Source organism: Sminthopsis crassicaudata, chromosome 3 (assembly GCF_048593235.1).
Source record: "Sminthopsis crassicaudata isolate SCR6 chromosome 3, ASM4859323v1, whole genome shotgun sequence".
Taxonomy (NCBI): domain Eukaryota; kingdom Metazoa; phylum Chordata; class Mammalia; order Dasyuromorphia; family Dasyuridae; genus Sminthopsis; species Sminthopsis crassicaudata.
Window position 1 is genome coordinate 579665928 of NC_133619.1, and position 18614 is coordinate 579684541.

At 36.6% G+C, this 18614-nt stretch overlaps 1 protein-coding gene across 2 annotated transcripts in view; it reads right to left on the minus strand.

The window, feature by feature from the left end:
• Window positions 1-18614, minus strand: part of RNF121 (ring finger protein 121) — a 121500-nt gene that overhangs the window by 59105 nt on the left and 43781 nt on the right. For both annotated transcript variants that reach the window (XM_074304939.1, XM_074304938.1), the window contains one exon: window positions 1110-1147. Coding sequence is in view for 1 of the 2 variants with exons in the window: in XM_074304938.1 (XP_074161039.1) it covers window positions 1110-1147 (38 nt within the window). In the remaining variant the exon portion in view is untranslated. The remainder of the gene's footprint in view (window positions 1-1109; window positions 1148-18614) is intronic.

The following is an 18614-nucleotide window of genomic DNA, read 5'->3' on the forward strand; positions in this document are numbered from 1 at the left end:
ATTATTATTTTTTTAATAATAATTTTCATTTTTATTATTCCATATTTAACAAATATAAATGTGACTTGCCTCTCTCCCCTTCAGAAATCCACTCTCCCCCCCCCACGTTATAAATTATTATTATTATTTTTGGTTATTTTTAAAAAAATTTTATAATTATAAAAAAAAATTTTTGACAGTATGCATGAGTAACTTTTTTTATAACATTATCCCTTGTATTCATTTTTCCAAATTTACCCCTCCCTCCCTCTACTCCCTCCCCTAGATGACAGGCAATCCCATACATTTTACATGTGTTACAGTATAATCTAGATACAATATATGTGTGTAAATACAATTTTCTTGTTGCATGTTATAATGTATTAGATTCCAAAGGTATAAGTAACCTGGGTAGATAGACAGTAGTGCTAACAATTTACATTCACTTCCCAGTGTTCCTTCTCTGGGTGTAGTTGTTTCTGTCCATCATTGATCAACTGGAAGTGAGTTGGATCTTCTTTATGAAAAACCTTTATTATAAGGAATGTTTTTGGGGGGTAATGGAAGGAGAGATATAGTAGATAACGTTAAGTGATGTAAAAACAAAAGATAAAAATTTACTTTAAAAAGCAAAACCAAGCCAAAACTTACCATTCTTAAGGTGCTGGACAGAACTTGCTAAAGACTGAATGACACATGTCCTGGGCAGAAATCTTAAACTTTTTATTTTTTTTTTTTTTAGGTCTTTAGGGAATGAAATGATTTCTAGTTCTTCTGTTTACTATGAAGCTACTGTCAAATATTAGCTTCATATAAAATGATAGTTGTCAGAGGGCCCTTAAGAATAGGGATCTATAAACCAGTTTGAGAATTATTTTGATAATTTAAAAAATTAATTGGTTTCTTTTGTCATCCTATGTATTTTTATACATTTTAAAAACATGATTTTTAAAGAGTACTCAACCTTCAGCAGACTACCAAGGGATCCATAACCTGACTCTCTAACTCCAAGTCTAGGACTCTTCCCACTATACCAACGGATATCAACGGATGATCAGTCATTTTGTTCAACTCCATGTAGGTGTAGTTACTAGGCTATCACATGGAAAAGTCCAAGCAACAGCACTTACCTCCATCTTTCCTCAGGGGACAGGTCTGAGAGATCAACCTGGAAAGAAACACCATCAGAAAATCAGTTACTACTACTATGACAAGACAAATGACAAGACAAACCCTGCTAAACATTTTACTGACATGGCCACACATCTTCAACAATGGCCACCAAGGTTTCTAGAGAAATACAAGGCTCATCTCCAAGAAGCTTTCCCTTCATTTTTCTATCCCATATTGCTCTCTCTCTTCTCCCTCCCAAAGTATACTATCACTCACTTTGGCCTTAAATTTATAATGAGACAATTATTTAACTTTCAGAGCAATGCCATGATGTAGTATATTGAGTCAGAAGTAATGGAGTTCAAATCTTTCATCTGTCACTTTCCCTTGCATTTAGTCAAATCCTTCACCCTTTCTGGGCTTCAGCTTCTATAAAACGTGAAGGCTGAAGTACAAGGTCTCTTCCAGCTCTAAATCTATGATCTCATAAAAATTCAGACCCATTTACACCACCACCACTCATTTTGGTCTTTAATTACTGACATTCTTATCCCTTCCACTAAGTCCTCTTTTTTCAATGTCTACTACAACACAGACTTTGATGGTTCAGTGGAATAAAAGTCTCAGAAAGTACTAACAAAGAGGACAGGCTTTCAATGTGTCTGACTTTGGAAATAAATTTGTGTGCTGGTTATTCAAACACTAGACAAGATAAATTTTTAAAAGCTTACCATTAAGAGAATAGTTACTAAATGCTGAATTGTTTTTAACTCTAGATATCTTTGGCTGAAGTCCTTTAACTAAAGCCTGCAGTGAATGAGTATCCCAGCTGGTGGAAAGAGGATACACATCAGTGAAATCACAGATTCTTAAAGTGTTGAAATATTGAATATGGAATCAGACTACCTGGATTCAAATTCTGGCTGATGATTAAATAAAATGATGAACTATAAAGCATTTTGTAACTAATACTGTTAAGCCTATAAAATTCTTATTTGCTATGACTACTATTATTATGGACACAAGTCAGGAAGGGGAGAAACTGTTGGTATCCTACACATTTGCTTTCACTCCTTTTAAGAAAGGCAGGATATTCTGTAAGAAATGACCAACAGACCTAGGATATACTATAAGATACTTAATATGTATGGGAATGCCTGCCATCTAGGGGAGGGGGTGGAGGGAAGGAGGGGAAAAATTCGGAACAGAAGGGAGTACAAGGGATAATGTTGTTTAAAAAAAAAAAAAAATACCTATGCATATGTACTGTCAAAGAAAATGTTATAATTATAAAAAAATTAATCAAAAAAATTAAACATGAGGAAAAAAAAAAGAAAGAAAGAAAGAAAGAAATGACCAACAGGATGATTTCAGAGAGGCCTGGAGAGAATTACAGGAACTGATGCTAAGTGAAATGAGCAGGATCAGGAGATCATTATATACTTCAACAACAATACTATATGATGATCAATTCTGATGGACGAGGCCAACTTCAACAATGAGATTGAACCAAATCAGTTCCAATAGAGCAGTAATGAACTAAACCAGTAACTGGTTCAGTTACGCCCAGCAAAAGAACTCTGGGAGAACACTACATAGAATTCCCAATAGCTCTATTTTTGTCCGCCTGCATTAAAGTCCGATTCTTTTTGTACAGCTAAACAACTGTTTGGTCATGTATACATATATTGTATTTAATTTATACTCTATCATATTTAACAATGTCAATCTGCCATGGGGGGGAGGGGAAAATTAGAACAAAAGGTTTGGCAATTGTCAATGTTGTAAAATTTACCCATGCATATATCTGTTAAATAAAAACTATTTTTAAAAAGGGTGGGGCAGGATAAAAAGCAAAAAATTGTAAAAGTTGATCCTTTAATTTATAGTAATAAATCTAAAATCTGGTTAGCACTTGGAAACACAAGTGCTACTCAAATGCTAAAGTAACTGTAGGACTTGGGTTTCTACCATCTGCCTCTGAAAGGACTAGAAAGTTGATAATCAACAAGCATTCAAAGGCCCTATTCTCAAGGAGTTCATAGTGTAAACAAGAGATATATGGAGAAATTGGAAATTATAAATACAAGAAATATATTAACAGAAAAGGGGATCATGAAGGGCTTCCAGTAAAAGATAGGATTTTAGCTGGGACTTCAAAGAAACTAAAGATGTCAGGAGATTTGATCCTGGAGGTCACATGAAGCCAGTAGAATTTATTAAATTGGTGAGGCAGGAAAAGGTTGGGTAACATGGTTAGATTAGAGCAGATCAATTTCCTGGCCTCTTTCTTCCCCACCCCCTCAACCCTCCCACAAGGAGAAAGGAAGCTTCAATGGAAAATGTCCTGGAATAGGGAGAAACTAGAGAAAAAAGCTATTGCAATAGTCCAAGTAACCTTCTAGACCAGCAAGTTGGGTTATTTAAATGACATCAAAATTCTCCTCTGGGTAGAATAGTCATTACTCAGTATGAGAAATACATAAAGAATACTTAAAATTAACCTGTAGGCTAGTCTGGAAAGACATCTTCATCCTATACCCTGGTAGAGTTTATTCACATGAAGCCAAATACATCTTAACCTAAGGTATCTAGTCCAAAGTTCAGAAAGCCAGCAACTAATACTGTTAAGCCATGTACTGATTGTCATCCTATAAAATTCTTATTTACAACCTTTGGTATGCAGTCCAAAGCATTTGAATACAAAGTGTTAGAGGACTTCCTCTGGTTCTTTTAATGTTTCATGGGTATTATCAGAATAATCTGCCTATCTCCCTGCTCTTGTTGTATGACCCAGTCATCTTTTTCCATAATGACCAAGCATTTGTTTCATAAAATAGAGCTGGAAGGCCCATTAGAAGTCATCTGATCTCTTCGTTATACAGATAAGGAAATAAAGGACTAGAGAAATTCTGTAACTTTTCCAAAGTCACAGAGCAAATATTATAATTCACACCTCAAGATCTGTGTATTGTACATTGGCCTGTGTTTCATATATACACATATACAAATTCTTCCAGAGCCCCTCCTTCTTATCTCATATTATTCCAATATATCCCTATATTATCTCTTCCTTCTAGTGAAGGAAGTCTTAGAGGTGGCCCTTCTTGTCAAAGTAAATCTCTACATATATCCTTGACTCTTTCTCTTCCTGACTTCAAAAAATTTCCCTCATTAAATCCTCACTCTTTTATTTTCATTTTCTCTATCTACTGGCTCCTTATCTGCTGGCTGCCTACTAGCATGTCCAGGTCTCCCATATCCTCAAAAAAAAAACCCCAAAAAACCTTCAGTTGATTCATTCACTCCTCTTCCTTTCTCAGTTAAACTGGAGAAAACCATCTACAAGCAATAAATATCTTTCCTCTTTACAATTTTCAAAATTGCTTTGCAATTTGACTTCTGACTTTATCATTCACCAGAAACTGCCTTCTTCAAAGTTACCAATGATCTAAATGCCAAAACCAAAGGTCTTTTCTCAATCCTGATTGTCCTTGATTTCTCTGCATCAATAAACATTAAGTAAAAAAGATCAGGAAAGGATTTTTAGAAAAAGATGGAGTTTTAGATGGGACTTGAAGGAAGCCAAGGAAACCAGAAGGTGGATAATGGGAGAGATTTCCAGGCATAGGGATGGACAGTGAAAATGCACAAAGTTGGGAGATGAAGATTATTTTGTTCAAGAAACAGAAAGGGGGTCAGATTACTGTATTTGAGTAGGAAGGGGGTAGAGAAGGGAAGGAGGTAAACTGTAGAAGACTGACAAAAAAAGGATTTTACATTTAATCCTAGAGGTGATAAGAAGCCACTGGAGTATACTGAAATGGGGGATAATATGGTCAGACTTGTACTTTAGGAATATAATTTTGAGAGCTGAGCAGAAGGTGGATTGCAGTGGGGAAAGACTTGAAATAAGAGACGAACCAAAAGTATAATGTAATAGTCCAGGTATAATGGAATGAAGGCAGGTGGTAGTAAAAGCATTAGGGGAGAGAAAAGGAGCATATATAGAGATGTTACAAAGCTAAAATTCATAAGCCTTAACAACAGATTGGATATGAGGAAGGTAAGAAAGTGTAGTGTGGAGGATGACAAGCTTGGGTGACTATTATCAGCATAGAGATCATAGTTGAATCCATTGGAGCTGATTAGATTGCAGTATAGACAGAAAAGAGACTAGGGACCAGGAAAAGACTTTGTGGGGGCATCCTTGGTTTGTAGTTGCAATTTGGAAGAAGATCCAGCAAAGAATATTGGGAAGGAACAGTCAAATAAATAGAGGACAGCAGCGTCACAAAAACTTAAGAGAGAGAAAAGTATCTAAGAGAGGATGACTGATAGTGTCAAAGGCTACAGAGAAGTCGAGAAGGATAAAGATTGAGAAAAGGCTATTCAGGTTTGCAACCAAGAGATTAGCAGCAACTTTGGAAGAAACAATTTCTGTTGAATGAGGTCAGGAGTCAGACTGCAGAGAGTTACAAGAGTTAGAGGAAAGAGAGATATGGGATAACAGCTAGCAAGGATGGATGGATGAAGTGATGATTTGGAGTTTGGTTTTTTTGGAAGATGTGGTAGATAGGCATGTTTACAGGCAGTAGGAAAGCAGCCAGTAGACAGAGATGGGTTGAAAATCAATGGGGAATGAGAGAGGATAAAATGGGTTGGAAAAGAAAGAATGGAATGGGATCATTTGTGTATGTAAAAGGCTTTGCTTTGTTAGGAAGACCACTTCATAGATGAGACAGGAGTGAAGGAGAAACTAATATCCAAGACATGTAAAATTAGGAAAAGGGAAAAATAAAGAGCTCTTTTTTTCATGCAAAAATATGAGACAAGTTTCTCAGCTGAGAGTGTAGGGGAAAGGGGAGTCACAAGGAGTTTAAGGAGAGATGAAAAGGCCTGGAAGTCATCGTAGTGAATGGAATAATGAGTTTATTAGGGAGGTATAAAAAGATTATTATACCCAATTATGGATACATAGCATAAACCCACAAATTTCAAAATTTTCATAATACTGCTCTCATTTCTCCTATTTCTTTCATAGTTTCCTACACTGGTTCTTCAAACATCACACCTTCTAACCATGGATGTTCTCCAAGTCTCTTTCCTGGACTTCCTTCTGTTCTGTCTTTATACTGTCTTTCTTGGTGATGTTACCAGCTCCTATGAATTCGATGATCACTGCTATAGAGAATTCCCAGAGCTATACACCCAGCCCTAGTGTCTCTCCTAAGCTAGTCTTAGAAATCCAATCACCTCTTAGACTTCTCAAACTGGATGTCTCAAAATCAACATGTTTAAAATAAAACTTTTATCTCTCTTCCTCTCAAGCTCTCCTATCTTCCTGACATACCATCCTCCTAACCATACAGATTCACAATGCCAATGTTAAACTTGATTCTTCACCCTCCCATTTACCCCATACATTCACAAATCTTATAATTTCTTAGATGGTGTAGTGATAGAATTCTGGGACTGAAGTCAAGAAGACCGAGTTCAAATCTGGTTCAGAAACTTACTAGCTGTGTCAAGTTACTTAATTCTATTCCTTCAGTTTCCTCATCTGTAAAATAAACCACAGAAGAATATGGCAAATTATTTCAATATCTTCACCAAGAGAATCCTAGATTAGACTCATGAGAACCAGATATGTCTAAAACAAGTGACAACAAAACTGTTTTTACCCTAATCTTTATTTAAGTCTCCTCTCCCACTCATCAATTTCCTTCCTGGACTACTACAATTAACCACAGCTTGGATCAACTCTCTTCTTATTTTCTCTCAGTCTCTATTTGGCTGCTAATATTTTTTCCAAAGATCTGACCCTTTCTCTCCCTTAGAATGAATCCCAGTGGTTCCTTAGTAGTTGTAGGATCAAATATAAACTCCTTTGGTATTAATAGCTCTTCCTAACTTTGTCTAATACCAAGTTTCCTGTTTTATCACATTAGCTGGAAGAATGTTTCTTAAATGTCTTGCTTTCTAATTCATAGAGCCTCTAGCTAGTGTTCAGGCCTGAATTTGACCTAATTCAGCACAGTATTCCAGGCCTTCCCCTTCTCTCCAATACATTTTACATAACAATGCTATGTTACTCTTAAAACTCTGCCTCACATCTAAGTCTTCCCAGTTCAGAACTTTTCAAATGGCTCTCCAGCAACCAAAGTAGTATGAGTTTCCTTGTCTAAATTCCTAATTTTGACAAGCAGAAAGGAAAGCAGAGGCAGGGCCCAGTTAACAGACCAGGATTATATAGGAGTCTGAGCTAATACTCCCTATACCTTGGATCTTTGCCATAGTGTGGGACAGGTGATAGGACCCCCCCCCCCCTTTCACAAATTAACTAATCAAAGGCATCTTCAGGTACAAAGAGAAAGCATTTATTTAGTAGCTGCAGGGAGAGGCCCACACACACACCTGGGAGCTATCCAACTCCCACCATATGCTCCTGGAACCAGATCAGCTTCGGCTTTATGAGGGGAAGGGGGAGGGAGAGGTTTGAAAAGCAAAAGACCCGAGCCTTTTCATTGGATAGACTAAAAAGACATAACCATCCTTGAGCAATGGTCACCAATGTTGTCTGCTTCCCACAGGTCACGTCACTTTCCGAGAGTCTGACCTTTAGAGACCATGTGACTCCCTGCAACCCAGAGTTCAACACCTGATCTTCCTGCTCGGGGAAAGGCTGGGGGGGGGGGGGGGGGGGAAGGGGGAGGGAAGAGGTCATGTGACTTAGTCTCAAAATGAGAAAACTTCACTCAATCAGTCCCATTCACCATTAGTCAGGACAAATGACTAAGTCATAAATTATAAGTCATAAATGAGGGAAAAAACTTTCAACCTAACCACATCTTTAGGATTACTAAATTACCTTATCTGAGAGTTTTAATGCCAAGGTAGCTCCAACTTAGTCTCACAAAGAAAAGGTCCCACTCCTTGTAAACCACGTGATCTCCGGAGAAAGAAATCTGACCCTGAGGCACCACCGACCTTCACTCAATTTTCAAAACACTGCCTCATCTTTTCACAGTTCACTTAATTCAAGGGACTCCTATAATCTGAGGCTAATAAATTTCTCAATATAACAATATTTATTAAGTGTTAGGATTACTAAGTGAGAACTCAGGTTGTCTGGATGGTGACAAGGTGAGAATTCAGGTTTTCTGGACGGTTACAAGGTGAGAACTCAGGTTGACTTGATAGAGGGGGCAAGCTCATTGGCTGGGGTGGTTCTTCCCAGAAGCCCTTGCATTATCCCACGCCCATTCTCTGGGAGGATAAAAAGAGACAGCAATGGGCGCAGAGAGCAGATCGGCCTGGAGAAGGATAAGAGCTGGAGGAGATTCAGAGCCAGGATTCAAGAAGAAAGACTCTGAATTGCATCAGGCTTGACGGGGCTCTCTGCAGGAAGGGAAGTCACTTCTTTGGACAAGAGTTAACAGCAACTGCCTGGAGACAACGGTTCGTTACAGGAAGAAGAATCTGTCGGAAAGATTTGAGTAGACACAGCAGATCTCTTCCCAGAGAGCGATCCGGCAGCTTCTAGAGACGACAGCTCACTACAATTGGCGTCCACACGTGGGGCAAGGACTTTTGCTTATCCTGACAAGAGGAACTAGACCAGACCTTTGCATTTTGGCGCCCGAACAGGGACAGACACGGTCCTGATTCCAGTGGAAAAGCTTCCGATCTAGATCTCAGTCTCTCTGACCCAGAACCGTGAGTAACGAGGAAACTTTGTTAAAGATTAAGTGAGCGTGCTAATAGATAAATAAGGAACTTAACTTGTTAAGGGCTAAACCAGGAATCTCTTATAGCTGAAATGGGGCAGATGTTAGCTATATTCAATCCCTGGACCTCAGCCGACTCATCCCCAGCCCCAGAAGAAACCTCAGCTCCACCCCCATTCAGGAGTGGTACTATAGAGAGTATAATCAAGATAATTGAGGAGCAGAGTTTACTTGTAACCTGGGTACAGATTGCTAAACTCTTGGCTGCATTAAGACGCACATCCCCTTGGTTCTTAGAGGAAGAAAAGATAAATGTAGATAAATGGAAGCTAGTGGGATATGAAATGAAAGAATTTCAAGCAAAAAATGGGCCTCGTTCAATTTCTGCAGAAGTATTTTATATCTACAACATAGTTCAATTAGCCTTAAACTATCAAGCAAGTTGTAGGAGAAGGAAAAGTTCTAAAAATGAACAGAGGAGGAAGTGTGAGGAAAAAAGGAAAGATCAAGATCTTTCCCTAGAGCAAGAGGATTTAAATGAGGAATTATGGTATGATTCTCTTGAAGAAGCTTCAACCCTGCCTAGAGAACAGATTATTGACAGGCCCACATCAACCCCACCTTCAGAGATGGAGGAAGAAAGAGGGGAAGAGGCAGAAACACAAACAGAATTGCCTGTGAAGAAGCCTAAGCCTATGACAAGATTAGAAAAAGCATTGGTTAAAGCTAAGAGAGAAGGACAGGATATAAGTGATTTTATACATGCATATCCTGTGATTGAAAATACTGACTCTGTAGGTAAAAAAAGGAGAAGATATGCACCTTTAGATTTGAATAAAATTAAGGATTTGAAAAAAGGTTGTACTCTTTATGGGGCTACATCAGCTTATGTCAAAATGTTACTAGATGGTTTGTCTTATGAAGTCCTAACCCCGAATGATTGGAAATCCATAGCAAGGACATGTCTGGAACCTGGAGAAAATTTATTATGGCTTGCGGAATTTCATGAATTATGTAAAATTCAAGTCAGATGCAATTTGGAAATAGGAGTTAACACACAATTCACTTTTGAGCACTTAGCTGGTGAAGGTCAGTATGGAGAGAATTCGGAACAGATTCATTATACCATGACAATATATGAACAAATTGCCAAGGCTGCAATAAAAGCTTGGGGTGTCCTCCCTGGACAGAAAGATCGTGGAGAGGCTTTCACTAAAATAGAGCAAGGTCCCAATGAACCTTTTGCAGATTTTGTGGGACGTTTGCAAACTGCTGTCAAAAGAACTATTGGAGAAAATGCAGCTACAGAAATAATGACCAGACATCTGGCTAAGGAAAATGCCAACGAGATTTGCAAAAGAATTATATGGGGATTAGACAAAGATGCTCCTTTAGAGGAGATCATAAGACGCTGTGCTACAGTGGGAACAAATGCTTTTTACACCCGGATGATGATGAACGTGGAAAGACAGGGTCCCTCCTGGCAAGGGACTTCTAGAGAAACTCGGCGATGTTTTCAATGTGGAAAAATTGGGCATCTAAGAGCTCAGTGTAGGTATGGAGATACAGTGAGAAGACAGGGTGAGAGAAGACCTAAAACCCCATGTCCAAAATGCAACAGAGGACTCCATTGGGCATCAGAGTGTAAACTAATTCAGGGAAATAGGATGAGGGGCCCAGATCCAGGGCCCCAGGCAAAAAAGACTTGGGGCATGATGGCAGCTGATGTTACACCTAAAGAGCCTTTAGAAGGTCAGGACTCTGATTTGATCAACCAGCAGAAAAGTAATCACATGGTAGAAAGGGATTACCTGATAAGTGAGCCAAAAGGCAATCAGATTGCAAAAATGGATTACACTTGGGGAGAATACAGGCCTTTTAAACCAACAGGGCTGTGTCCAGTGCAAACAACTCCAATGTAATTGTCAGATGATGAGAAGAGATTTAGAAAGTGGTAAATAGAAGGAAATTAGATAGGTTAACTGCCTGGGAGAGAGGGTTTGCTTGTATTTCTTCAGCAGGAGAAGGAATCAGATGGGTGCCAATGAGTCATATTCGCCTTATCCATCAGAGAGAGACAGAAAAAGAGAAAGACCTCAAAATAAAGGAGAAGATCTAAGAAACATCTGACACTGAAAGAGCATGGATAATAAGAAGACTGTTAAAGAACTTTAAAAACCAGCAGGAATCATTGGACTTCCTCACACAAGATGAGACTAATGGACAATGGACTTATGGACATTTATAAATTTTCAATTTATGATTATGTTATATACTTCTAGCATGTGTTACGTTACTATGTTACTATGTGCTTATGTAATTTATGTAATTATCTGTAATACTTCCCATATTGATGGATTTATGTTTCAAGGTCATTTATGTAATTATCTGTAATACTTCCCATATTGATGGATTTATGTTTCAAGGTCATGACTGTCCTATGTTCTAAATCAAAAGAAAGGGGGAGAATGTTAGGATTACTAAGTGAGAACTCAGGTTGTCTGGATGGTGACAAGGTGAGAATTCAGGTTTTCTGGACGGTTACAAGGTGAGAACTCAGGTTGACTTGATAGAGGGGGCAAGCTCATTGGCTGGGGTGGTTCTTCCCAGAAGCCCTTGCATTATCCCACGCCCATTCTCTGGGAGGATAAAAAGAGACAGCAATGGGCGCAGAGAGCAGATCGGCCTGGAGAAGGATAAGAGCTGGAGGAGATTCAGAGCCAGGATTCAAGAAGAAAGACTCTGAATTGCATCAGGCTTGACGGGGCTCTCTGCAGGAAGGGAAGTCACTTCTTTGGACAAGAGTTAACAGCAACTGCCTGGAGACAACGGTTCGTTACAGGAAGAAGAATCTGTCGGAAAGATTTGAGTAGACACAGCAGATCTCTTCCCAGAGAGCGATCCGGCAGCTTCTAGAGACGACAGCTCACTACAATTAAGTAGTAACTTTGTGCAGAAAACAGTACCTAATGCTGAGAGACACACAAAATTCACATCAATAAGAGTGCCTGCTCTCATGGAACTGGAATCTGGTACAACATAAGATAATAAATAATAATATATAAATAAGCTGTAATATATGATAGACATTAGAACTTTGGCTAGAAAGTAGTGTTAGGTGGATGAACTTTATTTGAAAGAAACAGGACAAGTTAAAACAGGGGAAGTGGTGGGGAAGAGAAGGATGGACAGCATCATATATTAAGAAGATAACCTCTTGTGAGGAAATCCAGGAACAAGGAATAAAATACATGGTCAACAAAATGTGAGTGAAGCTCAATGGTGAATGGGGCTGATTGGGAGCAGACAACATTTAGTCTATCCTAAAGGGTCTTTTGCTTTTTAAACCCCAACAAGCTGGAAGCTGGTCAGGTTCCACAAGCACATGGCGGGAGCTGGAATGGCTGTGCTTGGGCCTCTTCCTTCAAGGACTAAATAAATGCTTTCTCTTTGTACCTGAAGATGTCTCTGATTAATTAATTTGGGAAAGGGGGTCTATCACCCGTCGCACACATAGAGAAAGATTTTGATTTCTGAAAATTACAATTTAATTCTTTAAAAAGTAGAGGAACCAACAATAGGAAATTCTATTCTGTACCTGATTCTTAGAAATGGGAAGGATTAGATTGCTGTGAAAATGATTAAAGTTTATAAAAGAGAGGAAAGTCAAAAAGAGTTTTGACATAAACCCCAAGTTTTAGGAAAGCAGATTTCTGAGTAATCAAAAGGAAGCTATAGAAGATCCTTAAGACTAACATTTAGTAAAGAAGATCATACTCATACTGAGCTAGAGCTGAAAACGAAAACTAAAATCAATTAAAAGTTTTCAAAGTTATATTTGGGAAGAGGCTGTTATGGTAATGTGCTGTTAGAATGGTGCAATTGTTACGACCATTTTGGGATTATACCACAAGGAAACCATTGATATGAATAAAGCCTGTTATACTAAAACATATATAACAGCACTTTTTTTTTTTTTTGACAGCAAAGAATTGGAAACAAAATAGATGTCATGGCACATAAAGATAATGGAATTATTACTATGCTATTTAAAAATTATGTGTTAAGCCATTGTCCAATTAATGAATGACTAAAGGATATGAACAATTTTCAGATGAAGAAATTAAAATCATTTCTAGTCATGAGAAATGCTCTAAATCACTATTGTTCAGAGAAATTAAGACAACTCTAAGGTACCAATACACACCTCTCAGACTAGAGAATCTAAATGATAGGAAAAAATAGTGATAAATGTTGAAGGGGATGTGGAAAAACTGAAATACTAATAATACATTGTTGGTAGACTTGTGAATTGATCTAACCATTCTGGAGAGCAATTTAGAACTATGCCCAAAGGGTTATCAAACTGTGTATACCCTTTGATCCAACAGTATCTCTACTGGGTCTATATCCCAAAAAGAAAATAAAAAAGGGAAAAGAACCCAAATGTGCAAAAATGTTTGTAGCAGTCCTTTTTGTAGTGGCAAGGAACTGGAAACTGAGTGAATGCCCATCAGTTGGGGAAATAGCTGAATAAGTTATGGCATATAAATGTTATGTAATGTTGCTGTTCTTTAAGAAAGGATCAGCAGGATGATTTCAGAAAGGCCTGGAGAGACTTACATGAACTGATGATAAGTGAAGTGAGTAAAGCCACAAGAAGAACACTGTACACAGCAACAAGATTATACAATGTGAATACATCCAGCCATTATGGAGAATGATTTGGAACTATGCTCAAAAAGTTATCAAACTGTGCATACCCTTGATCCAGCAATGTTACTACTGGGCTTGTATCCCAAAGAGATCTTAAAGAAGGGAAAGGGACTTGTATGTACAAGAATGTTTGTGGCAGCCCTTTTTGTAGTAGGTAGTAACTGGAAATTAAATGGATGCCCATCACTGGAGAATGGCTTAATAAATTGTGGTTTATGAATGTTATGGAATATTATTGTTCTGTAAGAAATAACCAACAGGGTGATTTCAGAGAGGCCTGGAGAGACTTACATGAACTGATGCTGAGTGAAATGAGCAGGATCAAGAGATTATTATATACTTCAACAACAATACTATATGATGATATATCAATTCTGATGGACGTGGCCATCTTCAACAATGAGATGAACCAAATCAGTTCCAATAGAGCAGTAATGAACTGAACCAGTTACGCCCAGCAAAAGAACTCTGGAAAATGTCTATGAACCACTACAAAGAATTCCCAATAGCCCTATTTTTGTCCGCCTGCATTTTGGATTTCCTTCACAGACTAATTGTACACTATTTCAAATTCCAATTATTTTTGTACAGCAAAATAACTGTTTAGACATGTATACATATATTTTATTTAATTTATATTTTAACATATGTAACATGTATTGGTCAACCTGCCATCTAAGGGAGGGGGGAAGGAAGGAAAAAATTGGAACAAAAGGCTTGACAATTGTCAGTGTTGTAAAATTACCCGTGCATATATCTTGTAAATAAAAAGCTATTAAAAAAAAAAAAAAGATTATACAATGATCAATTCTGATGAATGTGGCTCTTTTCAACAATGAGCTGATTCAGGCCAATTCCAATATACTTGTGATGAAAAGAGTCATCTGCATCCAGAAAGAAAACCGTGGGGATTGAATGTGGATCACAACATAGTATTTTTACCTTTTTTTGTTGTTTTATTGCTTTTCTTATCTTTCTCACTTTTTTCCCCTTTTTGAGGTTATTTTTCTTATGCAGCATGATAAATGTGGAGATGTGTATAGAGGAATTGAATGTATTTAATATATGTTGGATTGCTTGCTGTCTAAGGAAGAGTCTGGGGAGAAGGAAGGACGAAAAATTTGAAACATGAAGTTTTGCAAGTGTGGATGTTGAAAACTATCTGCATGTAATAGAAAGCTATTATTTAAAAATTAAGCTAATAAAATTATTCATAAAATAAAAATTATCCATGTATCCATGGATAAAAAGCACAGAAAGATCCATATGAATTCATGCAGAAGTAGGCAGATAAGAAAACATAAAAATGTAAATGAAAAAACAAACATATGCACAAAAGATTTAAAACCAAATGTAACAAAATTATAAAGATCAAGCATAACCTGAATGGAGACATGTAAGAGGACAACATTAAGTCCATTCCTTCATGAAGGTGAGAGGCCCACAGGTATTACACATTGCACATATTTTCAGACTTTTTTCACTTTTTTATTTGGTTGTGCTAATTTTTTCCTTTTTCCTTTTTCTTTTTTTGTCTTAAAAAAAAATTTTGTTTGTTATATGGAATGACTCCCTGGAAAGGAAAGAGAGAGAAATCACAGAAAACTAGAATATAAAAGACAAAAGGAATCAAATAAAAATTTATAAAATTTGTAACACTAATTTTTAAAAATTTTCTAAAAGTTAAAAAATAAACCAAAATATATGAACAAAAAGAGGATTACAAAAGAAATTAAACTGCTGATCAGGGTGAATCTAAAGATAATTAACAACAGAAAAGATAGAACTACTTAGTTTTTGTTTTGTTTCTATTTTCTCAGCAAAAGAGAATGATCTTTGCAATGCAAAAGATAGAACAAAAAAAGCTAATAAGTGTTGATCGAAAAGAACACTTAATTGCCGTGGATGAATTTAAGTCATCTGTGCAACATAAATAAGAGTAACACTTAGAAAGAACAACACAAAAGTGTACTAAGTCTCAGCCAATATAGAAAAGAGCATGAAAAACAAAAGAGGTACTACAGGACTGAAGGATAAATATTTAAATACACACACACACACACACACACACACACACACACACACACTGACTCTAAACTATAGGTTACTGAACTTTAATTTTTGGAATGGATAATTAAAGAGATAACTAGTGAAAAATCTAATTAAGAAATCAGTGATTATAAAGCTCATGAAGCAGTTTTATTAAGGTCAGATTATATTTATTTCACTTTATAAAAAAAATTACTAAATTAGTGGATCAGAGGAATTTCACAGATATAGTTTGCTTATAGTTTAACAAAGCAATTAATACAGTATCTTATACTGTTCTTATGGGAAAATATGAAGATGTGAGGATTCAATGGTAATGTAATTAGATAAGTCTCCAATGAAGTGCTCCAGGGCTCTGTGGTTATCACAAAACAATTTAACATTTAAGAATAACTTAAAAGTCATGGATGCAACCAAACTTTGAGATGACTCAAAGTTAGAAGGGATAATCACACACATTGGATTACAAAGTTATCTTGACAGACTATAGAATTGGGATAAACCTAGAAAAGAAATGAAAATAATGCTAAAGATGGCTGAAGCCAGGGGATTTTAAGAGGTGAAAATGGAGAGGGAGAACGTTTTAGGAAAAAAACAGAGAATGGCTTCATGTTAGGCACCTGGAATAAACAACAAGTAGAACAGAATGGCTAAATGTCAAGGCAAATAGAAATAAAAATAAGACGACTGGAAAAATAGGAAGAGGGGTTACTGTGTTAAGAGATTTACATGCCAAGTAAAGGACTTTATATTCGATCTTGGAGCTAACAAGGGGGTCAATGGGATTTACTTATCAGACTTTACCCCAATTTTTTTTCGAAAAGGGAATCGATGATGGAATAGATTGAGAAGAAATTTGAGGTAAAGAGACCAATTAGAAAGCTATGTCAATAATGCCTTTTAGAGACTCCAATCTAAGGATGGTACTTGCATGAGTAGAAAGAAGGTGATGTAGAGCAGAGATGTGAAGGTAGAACCAAAAGGTTTGGCAACTGACATGGAATAAGTGAGAGTAAAGAGTCAAAGATAACACTGGAGTTATAAAGCTGGTGGTATACTTGATAGTTATAGGGACATTTCAAACTGGATGTCCCATGGACAGTAATAGGGAAAAAAAGTGCTTATGAGAATTTGAAATGTCCAATGGACAATTGGTGATGAAGGTTTGAAACTCAGGAGAGAGGCTGGGACTGGAGACAAATCTAAAAATAAATTAACTCAGCTAAGTCTTTTTTTAGGATTAAGTTATCTGAGAAACAGACTGAAAACCTTATACAATAATAAGATACAATATCTTCAAAAAATAGATATTTGGAATCAACAAATTAAAGTCTTTGATAAGTTATATTCTATGAAAAACTTGCAAAAAAAAAAAAAAAGTATGTCATGCTGGGTCTTAAGCATCATTTAGAAATGCCTAAACTAAAATACAGTCAAGTAGAACAATAGGAACTGAAGATTGAAACAAAAGCAAGGTAGGAGTGGGAGATTGAAGAATAGAAAAAGTTAACCTATTCTTACAGACAGAAGATATCAAACAAGCTTACAACAAATAAAAGAACATAAAAAAACAAAAGGAACATCAAATTTGAAAACTGGAAGCTGAACTCTCCAAAATGGAAAAACTCACATCAAGAGTCTAAGGCAGAACTACAGAGATACAGAAAGCATTATTCTCAAGAATGCAGACTTCTAAAACTGTTGAAAACAACAACAGAGAAATTCAGAGAAGATGTAGAAGGAGATGTTGTTCCCCAGAATAAACTGAAGCAAACATTCTGATGTGGATAGATAAATGAATAGGTTAGAAAATAAGACCCAAGAAGCAGAAAAACACTACTCAAAGAATTAAGTGACAATATACAAAACCAAATGGAGTATGAATTCAATTTGAGAAGTGGAAGCTGAATACTCCAAAAGGAAAATCTCACAACTAAGGCAGAACTAGAGAAAAACAAATCTTTATTCTCAAGCATACAGATTTATTACAAGATCCTTTCTGAAGAATGTTGGATTCTTGGTACTTTTATGGTCCTTCCTAGAAGAAATTCATTATCTTATGGAAATAAAGTGTCTTCAGAAAACAGCAGAAAGGCCTGCTTTGCAAAGCTACTGCAGAATTTCAACCTATATCTTGCTGGGCTTCTCCTATATAGAATTCCAAATCTGAATCATGATCCAGTTTCTAGGGCAACTCAGAAATATTTAAGGAGGTTAAAACAAATACATGCTTTAAATAAAGGAAGAAATAATATACATTAAAAAAAATAAAAGTAAATGAAGTCATGGAAGTTGATGAGAAAGTATATAGACAAAAGACAGTTCAGTATGGGAGAGGGACAGAAGGGAAAGGAATGAGTATGACATAAATGAAGATATAGCTAAGGAAACTGAAGAGTGTCATAGGTAGACCTAGAAAGACACAAGATTCAGAAGTTGGTCAACAGTGTCAAATGTTTCAGAAGTCAAGAAGGAAAAGTATTGAGGGAGAAGGAGAAGAAGGTCATTACATTTTGTAATTAGGAAATCTTTGGATAAAGCAGTTTTGGTTAACTGATGAAGTCAAAAGCAAGATTGCATAGGGTTTAAAAGACAGTAAGAGAAGTGAAGTTATTGTGTATCTTTTTCACAGTTCAGCTAAGATGGGAAGGAGAAATACAGAAAGATAACCCAAAAGGAAGAAATTAGTAAATTGGAAAAGAAAGAAGATAGAAAGGGAGGATGACAAACCATTATATATGTCAAAGTTCCCACTACTCACAATACTCACTGGCATGTTGTGAAGATTGGACAGGCATTTATTAAGTACCTACAATGTGCCAGCCATTACATTAAACTCCTTATAAATATCTCATTATCTATGAATTAACAGCAAATGGAGTTAGGAGAAATAATTATAGGAAAATTAAAGATGGTGATCTTTAATGAAAAACATTGCAGAAAGGAAGAGAAAAAAGAAAGTAAGAAAAAAATTGGGAAAAAAGCCAATGAGCAGAAAGTAACACCATTCAAGAGAAGCAGGCTGCT